We start from the raw sequence: 25628 nt of genomic DNA on the forward strand, positions 1-25628 counted from the left end.
TAGCTGCAACAGAACTATATAATTTGAGAATTGCAAACGAGTTAATTAGAATTCAACATATTTTTAGCAATAACTGATTTTTTTTGTCTTGCTTTTTTTTTTTTTTTTTTTTTCTTTAATGATATGTTAAGATATCATATCGTTTTACAACACTTAGGCTCTTAAGTTTTATTTTGTTTCGCTTATAATTTGCTTTCAAATGTTCCAACTTTGATTTTTAAATTGATTTGTTTGTTTCTGGTTTGGTGGTGAGTGTGGCGGGTGGTTTTGTGTAGTGTTTGGATTGTATTATAAATGTACACAGAGATATTTTTTTAAAGTTCTTTACGATATAATAACTTGATATAATTCATATCTGCAACAGTCGCAATAAACTCTTTAAATTTCATCATGAAAGTGAAACATAAAATAACATTAAAATTGGCAACATTTTGATTATATTATGAGTACATATTTAATAGTTTTCCAACACTGTGTTGGGGCTTAAAATTCAATAACTGAAAAGCGAAAGAAACATAACATTCGGCAACACTTTATAATTCAATGTACAGTAACATATAACTTTGATTAGTTGAGCGTTGTTTTCATCGCGTTCTTATGATATGCTTTTTACCTTAAAGATACTTCTTGGTTGCATCGACCACACAACAGTAGCTAGATTTATCTTTTGGAGACAATATAGGTTCTCAGCTAGAATCGCTTACAAGTCATCGCCCAATCGGTGTATCTCATCAAGCATGAAGTCCACGTCCTGCTCGGTCACAGCAGCCGATGAGATGATCGACCGGAAGAAGTTTGGTCGTCGATCGTCTGGCTGGTAGCCAACCATAAGTGTGCCCTTCTGCATCATACGTCCCTTGATAATGGGGCAGATCTGCAAAGGCAGCAAATGAAGAGGTGGGTAATTAGTTTATAATAATTAGGTAAACAGATGGACATCTTACCTTGCCCAGCTCCACTTCCTTCTTGCTGTCATGAGGCACACCTCGCAAACGCTTGGGCACATACCAGAACGAGACATTAACGCACTCGGGCTCCATAATCAAGTGGAAACGATCGGACTGCTGCCTAATGCGCTTCAGTTGATACTGAACCAGTTCCATCAAGCGATCCTGCTGCTGCTCGAATCCCTCGGTGCCCTTGGCGCGCCACTGCAGCCAGAGCTTGAAAATATCGTTGTGGCGTCCACACTGGATCACCTTGTCGCCAGTGTCGTAGCTGATGTCGTACTGCTTGTCGGTCATGAACAGATACTCTGCTGACATTTGGTTGCAGCTGATGAGCAGGCCCTGCAAACACATGGATTTTCGTTATCGGTTTTCCGCCTTCTCTCTTATTTTTTTGCTCATAAGTCAAGTTCAAATTTTAATTAAAATTCCGCCTGCCAAAAGACGCAACTGTGACCGATGCCAACATATTGCACGGAATATAAAAAAGGAAACCCAATCGAGGGGTGGCTCTAGCCAAACTAAACAGGAGCAAGAGCAGCGGCGGCAGCAGCAGCAGCAGCAGCAGCAGCAACAGCAGCAGGAGCAGGAGCAGCGGCAGCAGGGTTGTCAAACATTTGCTTGTTCATTGTAATTTTCAGACTGCGACAGCCTCCGTCCATGTCTGACTGTCGGGCTGACTGACTGTCGGTCTGTTGTTTGGCATGAAAAATAACAAGGAATTGTTCGCAACACAATTGGAATTCCTTGGGCAAACAACAAACATTGTGATATGCAGAAGAATGCTTACGAAAAACGAAGGATATGCAAACTTGAAATATGTAAGAGTGAAAAGGGAGAGACAGTAGTCATTCATGTCAATCGAATAAAATATTAAAACCGAATTTTAAGCTTTAGTTATAGTTATTATGAAGAAATTAAAACTTCAAAGTCAAGTCTGAAAGTCTAAGAAGAATCCATTTATATAACAGTTTGTAGTTCAAAGAGTCTATTCAATAGAACTCTTGTTTCAAATTTTGACCTTAATTCAGTAAAATTTACTTATAATATTAGTTTATTTTCTATCATCGAGGTCCGACAAGAGTTGACGAAAGGCTAGTACCAGGTCACCATTAACATGCAGCGCTGGCATACAATTCTGCTCTGAATCTTGAAAAGTAGCATAAGTATTGATAAAATTTTGTAATGTATGTTTTTAAGTTTAATTTCAACTATAGACTGTCGTGAGCTGAATGAAAAACTTTATATGAAATATTATACAATACTACACTGGATGAGAATAGCGATCTAGGCTGCACTCAGCACGAGTGAGCTGCAGTGTTCCATGTTAAACTCTTCTCATTCTTTGAGTATTCTAACGCTATATTTTGGAGTAAAGTACTTTATTTGAAATATAAAGCCAAAGAAAAGTTATTAATATTTTAAAGTAATTTCTTTCTTGTTTTTAATGAGAGCATTCCTTTTCCCATTCGCGTTCCTAATTTGCCAAGTGAACCATTTTTATTGGCATTCCATAAAAAATTAGGAAATTAGCTTATTTGTCATAATTGACAATATGTCCAAAATAAATATTTTATTCCTACAAGTAATCGGTCCGTTTAAACTTAGAGAATATATATCTTTTTTCATAATTTTGTTCATCGTTTAATACATTACATTACATACATTGTACTACTAACTAATGTTATCGCATATCCATATGTCATGTATGTAAATAAATAACTTAGCAGAAAAGGACTATGTATTAGCCTAAACTCTTCAAACATTGCAAACATTGCAAAAAAAATACCATTCACAACATTATTAATTATAAAAAAGAGTGAAATAAATTGAAAATAAAACAAGTAAGAAAGCTCTAGTCGAGACTGCTCGACTACGAGATCCCCTGAACCCTTGGAGCAATAGATATTTCAATAATTTTTCGCGTCTTTCAGCTTACACAAGAAACACGCACACACACACACACACAGGCACGTACGCACACACAGGCACACATACACACACACGCATACAGACACACATACACACACACACGCATACACACACAAACGCATACACACACACACATACACATATGCGCGCTGTAATAACGGACATTTTTAAAAAAAATTTGAAGTCTCTAGCTCTTATATCTTCTGAAATCGACGCGTTCATACATACGGACAGACGGACAGACAGACGGACAGGGCCAAATCAACTCAGCTCGTCACCCTGATCAAGAATATATATACTTTGTGGGGTCTGCCACGCCTCCTTCTCCCTGTTACATACATTTCAACAAAACCATTATACCCTGATTTCCCATTGAAAATGGGTTCAGGGTATAAAAATAAAAAAATTGTATTACTAACAATAATATCGCTGATGAATAAATTCAAAGCAGTTTCAATACTTACATCTTCCTTGAAATGAATAGTCGAGCACTGGAGCAGGGCTCCCATGAGCTTGTGTGGATTCCAGGTGACAGAATCCGCGCTGCAAAAGTCAAATCAGGTCGGGCAACAATATATATTAAATGACATTCAATTACAAATTACAAACAATTAACACTAAGCTCCCACGCTATGCGGTCTGTGCGAATCCAGTGCCAACCCTCGCGCGCAGCCACCCCGCCGGGACAAGGACGGCGACAAGGACAGAAGCTTCCTAGCTGGCAAGTGCCATAAATTGTGGCAATTTGAAGCCGCAGAGCTTTAATTGAATTCAAAGCGAGCGCAACCCCAAAGCCTGAGGGTCGACAGACGCCACTAAACATCCCCCAGGGGCAGCTATTTACAGCTCCGTGTGGGTGGGTGTCTATAAACATGATGCTTATGGAGTGCCACTGTGAGCGTGCTTCAGCTTGAGTGGCGGCATGTGGCGCATGCCACAAGTTTTATCAATGACACTGTTCTTGTGTCTTGTGCAGCGCCAAGCTGGGGCGAAAAGTTTGCATTGTTTTAGCCATTTCCCGCAAGCTAAGCCGATTTAAGAGCATCTCCTAGCAGCTGGAACCGAATGCCATTAATCAACTCGGGCTTAGCTGCCAATGCCCACAAGATGTCAGCTACACGCGCATTTAATGATTAATTTATAGAGAGCCGTTCAATTAGGGCCCGCAATTTGCATGCCAACCAGGATTTGGGCGCCAAATGAATTGAACTTGAATGCCCACTTGATGGATGGGGCCCATCAATTTGAAAGTGTTTATGGGACACTTCTCCCTTGACCGCAAAACTGTCAATACGACAGCTGCAGCGGCGGTGGCATTTGCCTAAGCTCTCTGGCACTTCCGGCTGCTAGGGGCGGGAGTTACGTAAAGTGCACTTACGGACTCCGATTTTAACTTTAAAATTAAAAATTCCTTGCTCAGCCATCTAACGGAAGCAGCCGCCTCATCTGCCCTCCGGTTATTGTTTGGCGTAATTGTTGTGTAAGTAATGCCCACCACCCAGTCACCCAGTCACCCAACCCCCCAACCACCTCGACACCCATTCATCCTGCATCACGGCCTGGCGGAAGGGTGGCAATTGAGTGAGTGTTGCAAGGACGCGCGGGTTGAATATCCACTTTGTTCATTTGTTTGTCTTTGACGCAGACGAAAATGCACTCGGCTTTGGGCCTTGTAATCCCGTTAAGCTCTGAACACCTGATGGAAGCACTAAATGGCAAATTGAGATTTTTACCACATGTCGCTAAAGGCTCGCCCTGTAAGCACTTTGGACTTTGAACGATGCGGGCCATTTGGGAGCATTTAGATTTAAATTTGCACAACAAGAGATTTCAATTCTTGTTTTGACTGCACGAATATGAGGGCAGATGATAAATGAGTCAACTTATTGTCAGGCACATAAAGACTTCATAAAGACAATGGAGCATCCTTGATGTACTTTAAAGTATATTTCAATTTGCTCAAGAAACAACTTTATAATATTTTTAGGCTTTAATTGAAGAATGTTAGAGTTAAGTTCTATAGGATATTTTTGAACTGAAACTGAATATTTTTTAATATCTCTCTTAATATCCCAGAAAAGTTTTTTAGTTTTATATATTTTTTAAAATTGATTAATTATTTACATTTATCACATTATTTATCACATATATATCAATATTAATTATATCATTTGGCTTATTTTGCTTTTAAATCGTCTTCATCTTTGCCTTTAATATTTTGTAGTTCCCAATGTGAGTGTTGATGAAATCAGTTTTATTAATGAACTTACCGCTCGACTCCTGTGAATCTGGGATGACGATGCTTGCGCGACATCAACAATCCACCGCCCCAAGCAGCCTGGGGAAAAGATATATGGAATAGATATATGTAGGCTCCATTAGCAGGCCTCTACGAGATTCAATGGCTACTCACATCGACGTGCATCCAGCAGTTGTACTTCTGGCAGATATCGGCAATGGTATTGATATCATCGAATGCACCCAGCACAGTTGTGCCAGCCGTGGCGTTGACAAAGAACGGAATGTCACCCTTGGCCTTGCGCTCCAGTATTAGGCGCTCCAGCTCGGAGGTGATCATCCTGCCGTGCTCGTCGGATGGCACCACGATGCAGTGGTCGGTGCCGAGGCCGCAGACAGCAGCGCAAGACTTGATCGAATAATGGCATTGGTCCGATGTGAACATGACCAAGGTGCCGGGCAAGCCAGCCGAGCCGTGCTCCTTGTAGTTGGGGAACATCTTGTGGCGAGCGGCCAAGAACGCATACAAATTGGAAATGGAGCCGCCGGGCGCCAGAATTGAGTCTCCGCCGGACCAGCCGATGATCTCACGCATTTTGGTGAGCACCACGTTCTCCATGAGTATGAACACCGGGGCTATCTCATATGTGAACATGTTCGTATTGGCAGTGGCGGTCAACCATTCGCCAGCCATGGAGATCAGATCCAAGCCGTTCGACAGCTGATTGAAAAAGTGGGGATGGCCTGTGGAGCAGAAATTTGAGTTGCTTGTTTAATGTAGCTGAAAATGCCTTCCGTCTTCCGTATTCCGCCTTCCATCTGCAATCTACCGCCTTTCGTATTTTGTTATTCGTATTTCGCCATGGCTGTCTGTCAACTGGAGCTGGTTAAGCTGACAGCAGATGTGCCTGGCAGCTGTGTTGCCATCTTTCATGCTACAATTTTTTGTTTTATTAAAAATGTTTCGGCTGAAACAAAGCAACAGCCGGCTGGCGACCCGAGCACCAAACACGGCTGACTGGCGTTCAATACAAGGCCGGATGTGCATGCGTTCAAGGGCAGACGAGGCCGACAAACATTGTTGACGGTCTGTTCGGGGTCAGAAAAATCAATGGGGCCCAGATCTTAAAGCGCTAGGCTTGTCCATTGTTAGTCAAACAGGGAATTTACGTCTGTGTGTGTGTGTCTTAAATTGTTCATTTATTGCAGCTAATTGCGACTTGCTGCGACTCCACTGAAATCCCACGAAAAATCACAAAATGCTTTCATTACAAACAGCAGGAGCATCAGGAAGCTGTCGAAAGTCCCCTCGCTAAATGTCCTGCAAACCCTTCGTGTGCGTCGCTCTGGGCGTCTGTCAGTTCACATCTTGAGTGCCATAAGTCGTGTGATTAAAATCCCATTCGCCACAAGGCTAAATCCATCCGCCCAGACTCTCCCACACACACACACACTTATACACAGACAGTGTATGAAAGCGTCGGCATCCAAACATTTCAATTTGCGAATGTGGCCTCAGTTGCTAGCAGGAACGAGCACTCTTCGAGTCACAGGACTTGAATCACCCTCGACCTAGACACGAGCTTAGGACTGCCTTGCAGAGCGTCAGGCAGTCAGTCATTCATTCGCATCAAAGGATCAGGAATGCAGCGAGTCAGAAAATAACAACGGATTTTGATTAAAGCTCCCCTTTATATAGAGTCGTCCACATGCGAGAGACAGACAGAAAGCCTCCCGGCCCTCGTGCCTGGCATATCATGTTTCCCCTCGGTGGGGTGTGCATTATGTGAGATTATGGATCATAAATGGGATTTATATCATGCTAGTTTAGCCAGAAGGGAAATTCTGTCAATGAAAAATTCGAAAATATGTGAAATTTAAACACATTCAGTCTGTATTTCCGTTTTTAATCTACCAAAAATAATATAAAAGATAACTCTAATTCAATATGGTAAAATATGTCAATGATAATTATTTTAAAACCTTCAATATTTATTATTTGCTTTATCTACCTTATTGAAGAGACAACATGTGTGGCAATTTTTGTTGCAAACTATCTCTATATTATTCCAATATTTTGCCACAATCTATTCGTAATTCCCTTCTTCAAATCTAATCAAAACTTTGCTTATGCAGCTTCTGCCTGATTACATTGTTATTTCAGTCTAGTTTTAATTCAATTTTGCGAACAGTAGAAGCCAAAAACCGAGACAGCTTCTCTTCCTGTTCCAACAAGCCGGTGTAATTTCCTTCTTTTGCCTCTGGGCGGGGTGGACGGAAGCTCACGCAGTTTCCTAGACAAGGCCGCAGCATCCGGGGATGGACGGTGCTTATTATCGATACTCCAAACAGAATTGCGGTCACGTGCGCCCGCCGCCGTTGTCCGCCCCTTGCATTAATTTTCAATGAAATCAGGCGAGTATTCACATTCAATGAAAAACTAGAGAAATAAGCTTTTGAGAACGCCGGACTAGTATATACCCTGTAGCAAACGCTAGGTTTATAGTTTCTATTTTACTATTGAAAATATGATTGTATTTTCGAATAAATCCATACCTATATAACGCTCAGAGATTTGTCATATATTTCCCTCATATGATATTCAATATAATAAATTTGTAAACAATATTAAACTCCAAAGTCTAAAAATTAAAATTTCCACCAATAAAACTCTAATCTAGTTTATGAAATGGACAAGCTTTGACGGATTAAACTAATAGGGCTAGGTCGGAGTAAACATTTTTAATTCATAATGCTGCGACCTCAATCAATAAACTTTTCAAACAAAATCAATATACCTTTTTTTTCAATTTCAATGGGCATCGTATATAAAAACCAACATAAAGCGAAACGTGCGAATGACTTTTGGCTGCTAAAGCCGCATTTAGAACCCTTTTGGCTGATTTATGATTGATGGCAAGTCAGTTTTTCAGATTTAAGTCCACTTTGAATGGGGTCGGACGAGTGTTTTTGAAAGGTGTAAACAACTGGGACGAGCACAGCTCAATGGGCCATAAAATGGCATTGTCTGTTGCGACGTCCTCGAAGCTAATGTGCTTATCTACAAGGCTGCACACTTTGTGCCCTAATGCGACCGCAAGTTTTTCGGGCACGCGCCCTGCGGAGCATATGCTTGTTGTTTGCAGCGCATGCAAATTTATGCAGAGACAAATTTGATTAACGCCGAGTGGCTGACTGTGTAAACATATGATAAGCTACCCCTGGGAAGGTCCGACTCAGTTCCATCTATGGCTATCGCCATGCCACTTACCTGTCTTCACCTGATACTTGAGCGTCGTGGCGCAGTCCTCAATCAGCTGCTGCAGCGGCAGCGCCCGATCCGGCACGTCCAAGTCGAGCAGACGCTTCATATCCTCGGGATGATGAAAGTCCAGCACCTTCTCATTTCGATCATTAGTTGCCTTGACAAAGTCCAAGAGCACATCGATTACTTTCAACAGAAATTCACGAGTCTCTGCTCCAGCGGTGACTGTCGTGGGCAAGAGATCTGGATAAAAAGATGCAAAAATTCGTATTGTCAGTGGAATTAAAGCACAGCCTCGGCATCCGATATATCCCCCTGTCTCTCTTCTAGCTTCTATCTTCATCTCTTATCGTTATGCATAAAAAAAGGTGGCGCGTGTGCTGCTGCTGACAGCGAAAATGGTTTTCTGCCTTATCTAGCCGCCGCGCTTCGTTACGAATTATGATTATTATTTTGATGATGATTTGTGGGCGGGCTTTATTTGAAATTGAAACGGCTGAGCCATAAAAAACAGATTACCCATTTACATCTAATACTTGTGCAGAATATAATATAAGAGTTTATAACGCCTGACTTACATTTTAAATCAAATTAAATGTTATTGAATATTGAAACATCTGTGTAAAACTTGCACCTATTCGCTATAAAGTATAAACATTATATTCTTTATACATATATAGAAGTAGAGTCTGCTAACTCCCTGGATTATTTCGTATGAGGTGCGATTTATTTCTTATTGTATATACAAAGTATACATTGTTAATTGAGTCTTTTTCTACTGTTGACATCTGACAAGAAATAACAAACAAGCAGTCGAATCTCTATTTTCGAGTTCAGACATTCTAACTGTACCGAGCTGGGCTATAATAGGTTTTAATATATGGGCAATTCTCTAGTGGCGAATGTGATATTCGTAAGTTTTAGAGTTAAAAAAAAAAACGAATGCCAAAACATTTTTTTATTTTGACGAATAGTGAATCCTTTAGCTCTTGATTAGCTCAATAATTGGTGCTAAATCTGATTTTAGGCAAATGTTAGTTTTCAAGATAATCACAAAAAAACAAGAGGTTCACAAGCTACAAAAAAACGAAAGTCGCTTTTTAAATGAACAGTTCAACCTGAGATTTTAGCCAAACCTTAAGTGACAATCTTTACAATGTTTTTTTTTTTTTTTTTTTTTTTTTTTTTTTTTTTTTTATATTGAGTATTTTTATACCCTGAACCTGAAGGAAGCATCGCAGACCCCATAAAGTATATATATTCAGGACGACGAGCTAAGTTGATATACGTATGAGCAAGCCGATCTCAGAAGCTATGAGAGCTAGAGAGGTGACATTTTGAGTGCATACTCGTGTATACCATACGCAGTACAAGTTTGTCATATTTTTTCGATAACTCGTCCGACATCTTATTATCGAGAATAATCGATTAATTGATTTTGTTTTTTTTTTTCAGCCTAATTTAAACACTATTAGACCTGGAGACTTCCGATTTACTGTGTATATATGTACTTGTATTTGATGAATACAAAGACTGTAATTTACAAATTTTGGATGTCACGCCCGTATTTCACTAGAGACTTAAACCATACGATCATGCTCTGAAACTTTCATGAAGGTAGTCCTACTACAAGAGAAATTTTTCAACACGTATATTCTCATATTATTGCCCAGTTAGCAGAGCGCGTGGTTATGCGTGGGTGTGGATGCATTTGTATGTATGTATGGTTTTGTATGTGTGTACAAAAGAAATGCACAATTATTAAAATATCAGCTGGAAGGGTTCAGGATCTGCCCTAGTCGAGCAGTCTCGACTAGAGCAGTCTTACTTGTTCTATATCTATTTACTAGCTGGCCCGGCAAACGTTGCATTGCCCTCTATATTATTTCTAGGTAAAAAATTGTTGAAAGCTATGTTGTTCAGGCTGGGATACACTGATAAATTTATTAATCGGATTTTCATTCAAGCACCTTGGGGTGCAAGAACAAATAATGCGGATCGTTTGCCAACACGTGAGCATGCCACGTACAATTGACCATGAGAAAAACACGCATTTTCTAGATTGAGGCCACAAATAGTCAAAGATTGGCCCTGTGACTTGTTGATCGTCATGGCGAAGGCAAGACGAAGCGGGAATTGAATTCGTTTAAATTCAAAGGGCATATCTGTTGAGCTCATCGGAATCCTAGGAATAAGAACTTCCTCATCTTTAAATTTTCCTTTGAGTATCGACGCGTGAATCACATTGCTCATCAGTTTTCTTATCACCAAACGCGTTCCATTGCACAGTTTTGGTTGGTTTAAATTTCTAAGCAGGCAAATCTTGGAGAATTGCTCTTTTCATAGCTGTGTTCATTTCTTGACGCTGGTCAAGTTGTTCTTCCATATTGCCCATGAAGTATATTTGCAAGAATTTTTGCTGTGCATCTTCAATAGGTTGCAATGATCCAATGCGATGGCAAATCTGGCCTTGAATCTTTAAATTCAAAGCCATAGTTATAGTTATATTTACAACCACTTTTTACAGAAATCTAACAAACTACATTATTCAAAATTTTTTTTTGGCAGTCATAGAAAATAAAATTTTTAACGTAAATTACCTTAAATATCCGTCTCCAATATTTTCCGCCCCAAATTATGTCATTTGGAAACAGGCATTGTATTTTTGAGTGTTCGCTAGAAAATGTCGTGATTCTAGTGGTTCGCCATAAAGCAGGGAACGCAATGGCTATGGTGACCGCTAATGGCAATGTCACTTTACCACTAAGGCAGCACAAACCGGGCGTTTCACCAGCAAACTTCAATGCGCCACAATGCTAGCAAACAACGTCCATTGGACCAATGCAAACTAAACGATTCAAGCTGTAATCAATGGTGCAATCATATCGAAACGCTGCTCGATTCAAATCAATCCTTGAACCATTTCTTATTGCCATTTCACGGGCTGCCTCTCTTTGAGAAGCACGAATTAAGGCCCTTCTTTGCTGGGTACTAACGCGGAGCCTTTCTCGGGCGATTTCTCGCTCTTCGTCAGATAATTGACTTGCGCTATTCCGTTGCCTAATTGCATTATGGGTCCGCCGGGAAAGATTAGATTTTCTAGGACGCGGCATTTTTATTAATAGTAATACTGCCCTCGCACAAAACCATATAAAACAATCGAGAAATATAAATATAAATAATTTACACAAATTTATGTTTGAGACAAACAAATACCTGAACTTTCGAGATATTTAGCTTTTGTAAAAGTCCAAAAATACAATTTTTAATAATTAACTTTTTTTTTTTTAATTTCGAATTTTGAATTTTGAATTTTTTATTTATTTTTGATTGTTAGGTTTTAATCTTTTGATTTTTTTTTAATTTTTGCAGATTTTTGATTTGAAATATTTATAAAGTTTAAAAGTCCGAAAATATAAAAAGCCAAAAATACACTTTTTAATAATTACCTTTTTTTTTTAATTTCGAATTTTTAATTTTTTATTTATTTTTTGAACAGTCAGGTTTTAATCTTTTGATTTTTTGCAGATTTTTGATTTGAAATATTTTTCCTTTTGATTTGAAATTTTTTTTTTTTTTTTTTTTTTTTTTTTTTTTTTTTTTTTTTTTTTTTTTTTGAATAGTCAGGTCTGCTCGAGGTCAGGAGACCGTAGACTGACTGACTACATTTGTTTATTTACTTCTACACTATTGTCAAAACTGTCACTGTTACCAAGCCTACTGGGTATAAAAAAAATTTGAACATTTGGGGAAAAAACCGCGTTTTTCAAGTATTCGGCAAATTTTTTCAGTATTTTTAAGACCCTATACTAAACTCGTTGCGGAGACAAATCCAACAAATCAAAAACCATGAAAATTGGTTCAGCCCAAATCAAGTTATAAGCAGTCTTCACTTTTACACAACTTTCTTTTATATATATAGATTAAAGGCCTAATACCATATATATTTCATGCAAAATATTTTTAAGCTGTTCCCTTTCTACGAGTACACTTCCTAAAAATCTTTTCTTATTATATTGCATATAAAAATTATTTGTTTTAAGTGTTCATGGCTTACAGTCGTATGCTGCCCAAGTTTAAGATTTGGGGATGGCCAACTCCGTGGACATTTGGCTATGCTTAACTGTGGTTTGTGCTATTAATTGCCTGCGCTTATAATGAAATTGGTGTTGTCGGAGTAAGGGACTCGAGTCAGTGTCTTTTTCAATTGGAAAGTTAACGTTGCGCATAATTGCCATTTCATGAAGCCGGCCCATTTTCAAGTCAAATAGGCCGCCGATCAACCCTGGCAGCACCAGGACACCAGCGCAGCAGACAAATTGTAGCAATTTCGAAATTCCTCAAGTTAACGGCAAAGTTAAATAAAATTTAATGTGCTCTGCCCACATAAGCGAAAACTTGTCCGCGTGCGCTTAATGTCAGACACAGCCGTGACCAGGACTCCCACTCCCTGAACCCCTGGAACAGATCCCGATTCTTCTTGCGCACATACATATGTATGTTAGTGTATTTACGTGCGTATGTCTGGCTGGCTAGTCCCGTCCCGCTCTCACATGTAAGCGCACGTAATATCCTGTGACTAAACGGTTTATGTTTGTTGTGCTTTCAATTTTTGGCACGCGTCCTGCAGGCACCTTTCTGTGCCTTATTCTGGGCCTGCATCCAACTTGGTGGTGGTTGGATGCCTTTGACTTTTGGTGCGTCGCTCGCTCTCTTTCTTTCTCTCTCTCTCTCTCTCACACTCTCTGTCTGTTTATATGACTGTTTCTCTGTTTGTCTGTTTGTCTGCTGTTGGGAAAATCTGTTACAAGGCATTCGCCAGTTTCACGCATCACTGAAGTCAAGCGACGCAGCAATTTATCAAGGTCCCTGGCAAGGACTGTAACTGGCAGTGAGTGTCCTCGACAGCAGACCAATGTGTTTGCCGAGAGTCTGTTTGTTACTCAAGTACGGCCTTGCGGTCGTCTTTTTTGCTCGTTTTGTTTGCTCGTGTCAGTTTAACACCTCTCATTTGCTATTCCTTGAGCAAATAGATCTCAGTGGACTCACAACTATGAGAACTGATTAATACATATGACTAATATCTTACAGCAGCATTTCTGGCATACGTAATATTTCTACAAGGGATCATATTTAATGGAATTTTCATACACTATGTATTATGAATCTGACCTATATAAAAATCTGATATGGATGTGGAAAACAAAGCTACATCAACCAATCCAATCCAATACCCCTATACTATTGAATAACAAAAATCTATACTAAACACATATTAATTTAAATTCACAATTTTGAGACTGCAGCTCTAAATATGTAGGAATATTATTATATAACAGACTTTCGATAAGGTGTTTAATCGATAAAGAGAGGGATTATTTATTGTTAGGAAGCAAATAATGTGCAGTCTCTGCTCTTGTATACATTTTCATCAAGAAACATTATGTTCATAGTATTATTTTAAATACTATATCTATGAGAATATAAAACAAATCAATTTTCCTTGTATAAAATATTTTGTTTAAGTAAAAAAGGATAATGTGTGCTGTACTCTTGAAAAAAAAAAAAAAAAATTAAAACACATCACTTTTGTATAATGTAAATTGATTGAAAATAAAGTGTCCCCTATATATAAATACTGTATCTATGGGAAATAAAATCAGTCAAATGCGTTCCATATGAAATAAAAGAAAAATTGATGAATAAATATGCCGGAACCATAATTATCTTCTATGCAACTACAGTTGCTTGTTTTACCCTCTATTTCTGTTAGTTATAATGGTTATTGATTTGCTTATCAATGCGCTGAATAAAATGTTTGTACATGAAATGTTTTATAATGGAAATATTCAACCATACTAATTATAAATTAATATGTTTTATAATTCAAATGTTTTTTTGAAAACTCATATTATTATATAATATTATATTATATATACATATGTATATACATTATATTTTATATAAACTTACCATATGCTGTTAGTTTGCCTGTCCTTTCGGAGAGCTTATACCCGTTCGGATTGAGCGACATTTTCTCCTCTGCAAAAAAATCGAAGAAAATATAGAGAGATCATTAAAGTTAAATCTATATACAAATGCCTGCTGTCTGTTTAATGAACAAATGCTCGTAGCATTATATAACACTGAATAGAGATGAAAACATATGTATGCAAAGGGGCATGAGGGAGCTAGGTGTTACACAATATCCGAGTGATAAATATGTAAATGCCTCCAATTACATAACTAACGCCATGAAAAACAGCGTGAAAATGCATTGGCTAAGTAAATAAACAGAAATGAAAATGGACATAGACAAATGTGTGTGTGTGTGTGTACAAGGACAACTGAAGGACAAAATTGGTGAGTGAGTGTGGGTGGCACAGTCTCATATACATACTTGTATATAAGGCCAGCAATGCATGTACGCAGATTTGATAGGAGACTGGGACTAGGACTCGGTCTGGGCCTGGACTGAATGTGCATATACAATATAAGGCTGAGCAGCATCTGCTATTGCGCAGTGAGTGTTAACGTTATTTCCTGCGTGGGCATCTGTGTGTGTGTGTGTGTGTATGTTTCTGTAGAGACTATGTACAGGATACAGACAAGGCGACAGCTGTAATCAATGTGGAAAACCTTAAACCTGGACCTTAACTTATGTAACCGACACTCGGATAAAGAGTGAGTAGTGTGTTTACAAAAGAAGAAAACATTTTATTTTCTTTTCTTTATTTTGTTGTTGTCGTGTGCGTGTAGTATAGGATATCTTACCGATTATCCTGCGGATATCGTCGATGTATTGCTTTAAGTAATTCACTTTGGCTGCTTTACTGGCAATTACGTATGAAGAGCGAAAATGTGCGATGCGGGGAACAACAAGAACAATAACAAACAACAAATGACGTTTGCGATCGAGCGAGTGCAAAATGAGCGCTTGACTAAGCTAGTTCTAGCTAGCTAGCTATCGAGATGACCTAGAATGCGATTGAATTGGTGGCAGGTGCAACTACTAAATTGTGCTACAGCTACAACTTACAAAACTCGGCTGCACAACACTCGCGTAAACTTGGAACTGGGAACTTGATTGAACTGAACCGAACGGGACGGAGCCACAAGACCAACTGTGACGAGCTGCGTTCGAGAGTTTTGGATGCTTACGAAAAGCAGCTACACTCGCTGACGATCTGCGGAGCTATGAACAGCAGTATCCGCCTGGGTTGCCTACGAAGCTTGCGATGCCACGCACAAAATGGCTGCCTACCTAAACACCCACACACCACACATACATACACACACACACAAATACACTCGCTTTTATATAGCATACGTCGAGCTGTGTGTTACATAACCTTCACAACAGCAAAGACCTGACCAGCTCCTATGTATGGGCACGTCGTATATATGCAGATATATTTTCGCCAGTTTTTGGGCGCCAAACTGCGCAGGCAGGTCATGACGTCACCATTTCACTCGGAATCCATCTTGGCACACTCTGTGGGCGGAGCCACTTTAATGGGCGGCAGCCTTTTTACGTATCCAACAGATACATACACGAGCAGCCACGCAGCTGTTGCCACTGTGCACGCCTCGCAGAACAAGGATTTATCCCCAACTCTTTTTTCAGCTGGCCCCCAGACTACTTTCTTTTTTTTTTCAGCATTTTAAGTGCCTGGTGTTGTTGTTTGTGATAAATTCTATTTTTTGCACTCCGGGCATTTTGTCTGTTTTTGCCATGTGATGTGGCAGAATGAAAAGCTAATTAACAAACTAATTTTCCAACTGTTTTTGACATTTACAATGCCAAAGTTTTTTATTGCCATTTGGCCGAAAGAAAAGCGCAATTTGTGCAAACATATGAAAGCCAAGAAAAAACATTCAGCTATTTTAATAGAATTGCTTTATATCAGAGGAAAAAAAAAAACATTGGCCTTATATTGTACATATATACTATGTCTGAGCACATATGTGTGTTGTCCTATGGGTAGTTATGGATTTTTCGTGGCGCCCAGAAATTTAGGTCAAAGCAAGAGTTGCAAAACGGTAACACCAACACCTACACGAATTTGCGCACATGCACATACAAACAAATTTCACAAGGGAACCGACAGGGGACCCGCCCACACGGTTCAATTGCATTACTTGCATCTCAATGATTTTCCATAGCATACTTCTGGGGGCAACTTATGTAACGCTGAATGTTACTTGGCATTCTCTCGAGCATGCAAACTCAGCACAATGTGGAATACAAGGTAAAAGGACTCAAAGCAGCTGCCAGCACTGTTGACCAAGTAGCCAAGTTGCCAACGCAAACAGAGGCCGACAAAAAACATTTCTCAACTAAATTCTCTTATCTGCGAGCATGCAGGCGACATTTCAATCAGAGCATTCGTCCCACAAAACTTTGCTAAGCTCTTAAAAGCCTTACCTTGCCTTGTACTCGAGTACTTACACATTTCTTTGTTTTTGTTTTTAAAGTGTCTTAAATGTTAAATAAATACACACTGAGGGAACAGCAAGAAATTCAAGAAATGACAGTAACATAATACATTTATATATAATAGGGAATGAAAGGATTGTCTTCATTTACTTATTTATTTTATTATTATTTTCTTTTTTTGGAGTAGTATATGCAATAGGTTTATAACCACTTTAATGATAGCCAAATATTTGGTATTAAAATATTAGATTTAAAATATATTAATATTATTTTATAAAATATTAATATTATATTATATTGTGTAACTATCAATTTTTCGAAAATATAAAAAATATGAATTTTTCATTACTTTACATTACATTAATTTATATTACATTATGAAATTTTGTTCGAAAATATTAAAAATAAAAATTTAATTATTAACAATAATAAAATAATTACAAAACATCAGATTTACCGTTTTTATTGATTGTTTTTAAATTTGTTACTTCAAAATTAAAATTTATAGTATATATAGTATGCCTATGTGTGTAAGTGGCCAACACACTAATAAATAAAGTCAGTTATGAGATTAACATAACATAACATTCTGCCCTTCACACCAATTTTAAGAAACTGATTTTACCATAAAATTAGCTTTAATATTTTTAAAGTTTATCAAAAGATTACTTAATGGTCACACAAGACTCAGTCACGGAGTCACACAAGATATCGTAGGATCTAGCTAGCTGCAATGCAAAATACAGCTGCCCATCAATCAATCAGCAATAAATGTCAATCGAGTTGATCATGATTTTTATTATCTTTCATTTCATTGCAGATCCTTCTGCTTTGCCAATTGTGATAAGCCTCAATAAATTTGTTTATATTTTGTTTTCCATGACTTTCGCTTTATAAACCTAAATAAACCGTGAACACCAGGCACTTATTTTGATGTATTGCGTCGCCTATTATTATTAATTTTTCTCCCAATAATTGTTATCTACTGTAATAACTGACTGTCCGAATGGCCTTATCAAGCAAAAGCGTACTCAAAAGGCAAATGCTGCCAATAATAATTAAGTACTCCTGCCTCAGCCTATCTCTGATCAAAGGCAATGGATCCAAAGTGTCAACTCCACAAAAATGTACCGAAAATTGACACACGGAACATTCCAGGCCACACCCAACGATTTCACCTGTATGTTGCTGATAACGATTGTATATATGTTTATAATTATTAATAACAATTAGCTTTCGCTGCTACGAGTCTGATATTCGGATTGTTGTTGTCCCCCATTTTAGTTAGTTAGCCGACCCGGCCTTTTATAAGTTATGCGTATTCCGTACGGATGCCAAACATGAATTGTGATTCGAAACGCGCGGAGCATAGCAAGTGAACTTTTTATTAATAAAAATTTTAATACGAATAAATCGGTAATAATAATTTCATTTTGAATGTTCATTGAGTGAGAAGTGAGTACAAAAGAAAATATACGACTAAATTTTTAATGACAAACGAATCGAACGGAATACCAGCTAAATTTAATAAAGAAACATGTGGAAGCTTAAATGTATTATATACACATACATATATTATTTCGTTGTTCAATTTAACATATACATAACACATACAACACAATGCAAAAATCTACTTTTTTTAGCTTTTTTTTTGTTTTATTTTATTTTATTTATTATACCCTGAACCCATTGAAAATGGGAAATCAGGGTATAATGGTTTTGTTGAAATGTATGTAACAGGCAGAAGGAGGCGTGGCAGACCCCACAAAGTATATATATTCTTGATCAGGGTGACGAGCTGAGTCGATTTGGCCCTGTCCGTCTGTCTGTCTGTCCGTCTGTCCGTCTGTCCGTCTGTCCGTATGTTTGAACGCGTCGATTTCCGAAGATATAAGAGCTAGAGACTTCAAATTTTTTGTAAAATGTTCGTAATTACAGCGCGGATATCGAGTTTATCATTAAAATTCGATAACTCATCCCGATCTTTTTTTATCGATAAAAAACCTTATCGAAAACCAGTTATAAAATTATATCTTCTACACCTTTATTGCTAGAGTCTCCAAATTTTTTATATATGCTTATATGCAATTTATACAATTTCGGTTTTTGTTAAAATTTACCCCCCACCTCTAAATTCACCCCCTCACCCTCACTTTTGTAAAACGCGTATTTCAAATACTAGAGACTTGTGCTTTGGCAATTACATGCATATCCATGTTATAATCATAATCTGAAAGTTTCATGAAGATCCTACGTCCATAAAAAAAGTTATTAAACAATTAAGTTCTCATAGTAAGCGCACACTGCAGCCCATGCGTGTTTATGCGTGGGTGCTTGTGTGGGTATGTGTTTGTGTATGTGTGTGTGTTTCTTGTGTAAGCTGAAAGCGAAAAATTATTGAAATAGCTAGCACTCCAAGGGTTCAGGGGATCTCGTAGTCGAGCAGTCTCGACTAGAGCTTTCTTACTTGTTTTTTTTTTATTTTTTTTCAAACTTATGTCTTACTCTTACTCTTGACCTTTAAAGAAAGCGAAAATTTGTTAAGTCAATGATTTTGTTTTCTTTCTACTTATGAATTTTCTTTTTCTTATCTATCAATACATGCTTCAGATACTTTAGGTTTCAATTGACTAACTAAGGCATTTATCTGCCGTGAATCTACATGTTCGATAAGTAAGGTTTCTAAAAAATCTTTATTATCCACTTTGCGTGCTGGGTATAAATTTGATGAGCAAGAAGACAAACACAAAAACTGTATTTTAAAACTATTATGTTGTTACCTGGGCTAAGAATATTAAGTGTTTGGAATTGTATGTGTATCTTGCTGCATGTCCAATTTATTTAAAGTGGATTTTCAGCTGTGTTGAGTTCGTATTAAATTTAGCACATCCAATAAACCATGCTAAGTTCTAGTTACCCCCTTACACAGAAACATACCCGTAGACAAAAGAAAAAAAACACGACTTATATAACTGATGCGAATATTTACCTGGCTGTGTTTGCACGTAGCGCAGATAGGCTTTATAACCCAGATAGGCCAAAATATTTAAATCGTTTAAGTCCCAATATCAAAAAAATCGGCAGACTCAAAGAAAAACTGCAAAAGTTAATTAAAAACAAAAAGGAGTGAATTCCAAATTCGTGTGAGTGTGCTTGTGTGTGTGTGTGGGTGTGTAACCCAGAGGTGTCTGTTCTATATATTCACGCGCCCGCTCGCACTGGCAACTTCGAACTGTGGGCATGTGGCCTGTGCGAGTGCCAGGCGGAGTTTCGAACAACAACATGGACTACAGCCAAATGCTAGCAGCTCACGTGATACTGTTGGGAAAAAATCAATAATTTAGGCATCCGGATATTTCAGCAGCTAGATCTGGGCCTGGGCGATAGCATAACAAAGGCGCGGATGGAAATGCTTTGAATCGGGCAAATCAAGCGCATTAAATTTCAATTGCAATGAGGCGCCTACAATGGAATCCATGCAACGGCGCGCTGTTGCCTAGTTTCAGGCGCGCGATAATTGCATTTCGAGCGCAATTGCTTCCATTGTGCAGGCGGCCAGGACTCAAGCAGCCAACAGCCAACAGCTGCACCTCCATCTGCCACACATACGAACGCATAGGGCTTATATCAAGTATACGACGTGCAGCGCGGCCATGACTATTTTCCCGTTATATGCTTTGATGCTCACGCTTGCTGTGTCTCGCTCTCGCGCTGTCTCTTTTCAGCCTGAGTCCCCAGCATGTTTCGACTGCTATTGGTCGCTGCTGTCGTGTGCTGTGCGCAGTCTCACGCCGTGACGTCACAACACCCACAACTGCTGCAGGCTTTGGGGGATGCTACGAAAGCGCTGCAAGCAGCAGAGCAAAACCTTGAAGAAGCTCTCGGACAGACGTGGCCGTCGCCAGCTCTGACGTCCGTTAGCGTAGTTCAGGATTGGAGTTTGGTGTGTAAAGAGCTCTGCGGGTAAGTCGAGAGTTGGCATTCGAATTGCGCCTACAGCTAGACCAGAGCGGGCCAGACTAGGCCAGACCAAGCCAGTCCAGACCTCAAACAGTTCAGTGCAAGTGAAATCTTATCTATATTACTTCACATCCAGTGTTCGTCACATTCGATAATCATCCTCGCAAGGCAGAAAAGCTGTCAGACTGTGTGACAAATTAGTGAAATCTATTTCAATAGAACTCGACGTTTGCTGACGAGTGAAATATGTGAAATTTTGTTAGTGATATGCAGTGACATTTTGAGTGTCGATCAATTCCAGATAGCCGCAATACCTTTATGGTGTAGCTGTTTGCAAAATAAGCCAAATACTTACTATATCAATTTCATTTTCAAGTGCTAACCATTTAATTTTTTTTTTTACGTTTTTTAATGAAATTTTTAGAGCTGGCCTCGGCGTTGCGCCATGTGCGGAACAATGCGCGACGTCTGGCGTCAAGATGATCGCGATCCTGAACAAAGATTTTGATTTGGTTGAAGGCACGCAACTGCAGGGATCACAACCAGGTGAGCAAAAGTATTTGCAAAATATTTGTCTTTAGTACTTCAGTGCGATTTATAGATCTATTAAAAATATAAAATATTTAAATGAATACAGCGTACTGAAATATTTTCTAATTTGTACCAATCTTTTTTTTAAGTACAAAGAAATTTATTTAGAATCTTCTTATAAATACAAAATTAATTAAATATAGTTTCCTTTTTTACATAATGTAAAAAAGCTATAAATATTTTTTGTATAAAGTTATTTTATATTGAAAATCTAATTTTAATTGTAAATATCCCAATCGAGTAGCAGAAAACGACAAGAAGTGAAATCAAGGGCTTCACAACGATACGATTTTGTATATGTGTTCTTTAAAGTTTAAACACAAATTAAAATTTATTTGTAGTTTGAATATGTCAGTGATATATAGAATATAGATAAAGAATCAGGATCATCAGCCGATTTAATTTATTCAGTTGCCTGTCTGTATGCATAATTCATATGCATAATCACAGAATAGTGGAAGTAGAGTTGAAATCATAGGCCGATGAACTTTTAAAGCTAAAGTTATATACACAGATCGAGCTTAAATAATCAAAATTTTTAGTTATTTGAGAATAACTAGCATATTTTAGAATCGAATCACTTCAAATTAGCTCATGAAAAAATTACTAAAAAGAATTAATTAAATATATATTAAGTAATAATATATATAATAAAAAAAATTTGCTGTTTATTTCATATAATCTCATAGTAATGAACAAACAAAATATATTTAGTAATAATTATAACTTAAAAATATTCTAAAAAGTCTTAAACTTTTCTAATTTTAAATTTGATATACAAAGTTGGAATATATTTACATTTTAATGCTGTATTAACCACTAAACTTGTTTCTATCCCCCACAGTTGAGGATGTTGATGCTTATGGCGCTCGCCTGTGCAGGAGTTTTTGTCATCAACGGCAACGCGCGCTCAACGGTTGCAGTCCTTGCCAGTTGCTGGATGTTTTGGATGGGGCCAGAACAGAGCAGAGTGTGACTACACATGGTTCCGGTGCAGGTGCAGGTGCAGCGGCCAGTGGTGTCCGGCGAGCTGCTATGCTGCCCAAGGCCATCACTGAAGACGACGGCACCCCGGACTGGGACGAAGTGTGCAAGACTCTCTGCAAAACTGGCGATGGCGGGTCTTTGTGCAACTGTGATTTATCGCCGTTTTTTCATCTGAGCTAACTCAGCTCGGCTGAAGGTACATAAATCACAACCAATTATATATAAAACTATATAATATTTCTGTTGTTATTTTCGTTGTACACTAAAAAATATACACTTTGATTTGGTGTCGTTCGTTTGTGTTTATGCTAGTGTTGTCTCTATATATACCTTCACTGTTGTTCTTAGTTGAATTGTAAAAAAAGTGAAAACGAATGGCAAATCTATATAAATCTAATTATAAGGGCGGTGCAAAAGGCCGCCGCGAGCAAAAAACAAAACAAAGAAAAACAATTCCCTATGCGAATCAATTAATTTGTAATTAATTTCAATTAACAAAACTAATGTACTATGGAACATAGTAAGCTAAATAACATTAATAATAATAATGATAATAATAGAAAAAAACACTTCAAAATTAAAGTTCTCAGATTGTAGGAGAGAAACAGCAACAAATCACAAAAGGGCTTCCAGTGCGGCGCGGTATCTATATCTTTATCAGGGTCTATATAGCTCCGATATAGCTGTTCAGATGCCGATGCCTGCACAAATACAAACCTAAGGATTAGTTGTTCGTCATCAGGGCGACAGCAGAAGAAGAGAAACGAAAAAGACGTAGAAATCACAACCAATTAATATCAAAAATACACAACATATCGTCGTAAACCAATTATTTACACATAAAAAAAAAAGAAAGCAAATCTATTATAATACAAATTTTATTTCATTAATGGAATCAGCATATCAATTTTACAAAGGCAGAAGGACAAGTTGATTACATCTTTATAATTATAATAATTTCGGCTAAATATAACAATATCAGCATCAATTACGTGTCACAATTACAAATGTTAACCAAGAGTTTAGTGTTGGTTATTGAACAACCCATATGAATCCAATATATATATATATGTATAGACATATAAACAAATATATATATGTATATATGTATAAATAAATATTTATATATATATATTTATACATACATATATATCATATATACACATATATATACATATATTGGTCTATACAAAATGAGTTGCGATTGCAAATCAGAGACTCATTTATTGAGGAAAGCGTTCCCACGTTTTTCGATGCAGATGCAGATGATGAAGAAGACATTAATCAAATAGGTGTATTTATTGCAAATATCTCGATGTGCATAACATATATAAATATAAACATATATTTCTATAAATATATCATACAAATATTCTATAAATATATACATTGTATATGCTAAAAAGTGTTTGGAAGACATTTTTTCGCATTGTTTGAAATAGAAGACAATTTCAGCAAACAACAACAAGCATTTTGGAAGACATGCGTCAATTGCGATACCAACATCTCTTGCGATTAGTTTCTTAAGAGCTTAAGCATAGATTACCAAAATTAATCAACATCCATAATTTATTTATATTTAAAAGCTAGCACACGTTGTTGTGTCGAACGCGACGCTGTGACAGACAATAATTAAATATATATTAAATAAAGTGAATGTTTTAAGTGTGTAAAGTTTTCAAAAACATTGGCTACACTGATTCAAAAAATATATATTATATAAACGTTAGAAATTCTATATTTATAATCTGGCACCTCCTAAATGTTTGTAATTGCACAATTAGAAAAAAAAAAATATTAAATTACAATTTTTCAGAGCACATTTGTTTAAGATTTACTGCGGCTTCAATATATCAATGTGTAGCAAGTTAATATAGAAAAACAAAACATTATAAATATTCAATATATTCAAGTACATAATATTGTACTTAACTTTGATGTATATGTATATGTATTAGGCGTTGCTTTTCTGCCATGAACACAACGGCCGAAGAAATCACATAATGAGTTACAAGCTAACTCAAAATAATAAAACAATAATAACAAAAATAATACATTTACCAAACAAACATCATCATCAATTACAAAAAATAATAAGAAATATTCGAAGTTTTGTTTCTTGTAATTGGCATAGAATTGTTGTCAGAGCGTAACATCAGCAACAGCAGATATAACAATTTAACTTACTAAAACAAATACTTAGCAGCACTAAAATAACTAAATAACAGTAACACGCATCAGCTTATATAGGCTAGGCAAGACTCCAGCAAATGTAAAACAACCGTAACAAAAAGCCTACCAGAGAAACCAAATACATAAATATATAACCGAGTACTACTGAACACCCCTACATAAAAGTCAAATATAAATATATTATGTGTTATGTGTTGTAAAGCCCCTCTAAAAGTATGTGTTTTATTTGCAAAACGGTAATTGGGAATAAGTTATGGAATGTATATAAATATCTTATATACTATAATATATGAAGTGAATTGAAACGAACTCATTGTTTCCATTCAATGAAAGCATACTTTGCGATTCTTTATAATTTAGATCATCTAGATAATGCTCAAAGTGGTTGGTGTCTAAATAGGTTGTATTGAAAATGCTTTGTATATATTGTATGTACGTACGTCGCTTTACGTTGCTTTATCGTTTTTGTGCTGAGCTAAAAAACTGGATTTCAGCTCAGACACACACCCCTCAAAATATTAAACTGCTTGTAAGAGGCATGAAAAGCAAGCAGTATAAGCATTAATTCATTCCAAACGCTATATGTATATTTAACTGCTTCTTATAAAATATCAAGGAGACAGTTCAATGAAACAAATTCAATTTAGTTTTGCTTGTTAATTATTAATTATTTATTAATTTCATACGCATTTGTATAAAAGAAAATAGACTTAAAGTGGACGAGTTTGTATAAGAATTAGTGTTAATTTGTTGTGTACAAATATTCAACAACAAAGGTTTGGCAAGCTTCAAAAGCCCGGCCCATAATTATCATGAGTTAAGCATTTTAACTAATTTATAAAAAACAAGGAAGCTGTTTGTATTGTGTTGTGCTGGACGCCTTAGACGTTACATGTTTTTCTTGTTAAGTACAAAATAAGGCTAGTGTGGCTAGTACATTAGTTATCCCAATCTCTGTGCTTTGTTTTCTTACTTTGCTAATTCATTAACACAACTGCAATGTCGAGTGTAAAATAAAACAAAAACAATTTAAGAACTTAAATACACTAGAATAACGATCAAATTAGTTGTACAT

General features: G+C 37.2%; 2 protein-coding genes and 2 long non-coding RNA genes across 7 annotated transcripts; 1 reads left to right on the forward strand and 3 right to left on the reverse strand.

The window, feature by feature from the left end:
* Nucleotides 1-92: 92 nt before the first annotated feature.
* Gad1 (glutamate decarboxylase) lies at nucleotides 93-20003 on the reverse strand. Of its 3 annotated transcripts, XM_089469144.1 has the most exons (9): nucleotides 15422-15593; nucleotides 15157-15210; nucleotides 14356-14424; nucleotides 8389-8625; nucleotides 5293-5861; nucleotides 5150-5217; nucleotides 3344-3422; nucleotides 945-1289; nucleotides 93-874 (listed from the first exon to the last, which is right to left on the reverse strand). In XM_089469144.1, exons 3-9 carry the CDS (start codon nucleotides 14414-14416, stop codon nucleotides 701-703), a joined length of 1533 nt encoding a protein of 510 aa, XP_089325270.1. In that variant the 5' UTR covers nucleotides 14417-14424; nucleotides 15157-15210; nucleotides 15422-15593; the 3' UTR covers nucleotides 93-700. The 3 variants fall into 3 exon arrangements, with proteins under 3 accessions (XP_089325270.1, XP_089325271.1, XP_017862322.1); XM_089469145.1 differs by lacking the exons at nucleotides 15157-15210; nucleotides 15422-15593 and adding an exon at nucleotides 19812-20003; XM_018006833.2 differs by lacking the exon at nucleotides 15157-15210.
* LOC149269465 (uncharacterized) lies at nucleotides 7089-8382 on the reverse strand. 2 transcript variants are annotated; one of them, XR_016270112.1, is made up of 2 exons: nucleotides 7674-8382; nucleotides 7089-7599 (listed from the first exon to the last, which is right to left on the reverse strand). It is a non-coding gene; the product is annotated as an uncharacterized LOC149269465 (long non-coding RNA). The 2 variants fall into 2 exon arrangements; XR_016270111.1 differs by having other exon boundaries at nucleotides 7089-7611.
* LOC149269466 (uncharacterized) lies at nucleotides 8632-14349 on the reverse strand. The gene is made up of 3 exons (XR_016270107.1): nucleotides 11599-14349; nucleotides 10983-11512; nucleotides 8632-10858 (listed from the first exon to the last, which is right to left on the reverse strand). It is a non-coding gene; the product is annotated as an uncharacterized LOC149269466 (long non-coding RNA).
* Nucleotides 18121-24766, forward strand: LOC108613404 (uncharacterized). The gene is made up of 4 exons (XM_018006844.2): nucleotides 18121-18277; nucleotides 20548-20785; nucleotides 21207-21328; nucleotides 22218-24766. Exons 2-4 carry the CDS (start codon nucleotides 20562-20564, stop codon nucleotides 22538-22540), a joined length of 669 nt encoding a protein of 222 aa, XP_017862333.1. The 5' UTR covers nucleotides 18121-18277; nucleotides 20548-20561; the 3' UTR covers nucleotides 22541-24766.
* The last annotated feature ends 862 nt before the right edge of the window (nucleotides 24767-25628 follow it).

This window comes from Drosophila arizonae, chromosome 4, assembly GCF_054131065.1.
Source record: "Drosophila arizonae isolate 15081-1271.41 chromosome 4, UAZ_ARI_1.0, whole genome shotgun sequence".
NCBI lineage: Eukaryota > Metazoa > Arthropoda > Insecta > Diptera > Drosophilidae > Drosophila > Drosophila arizonae.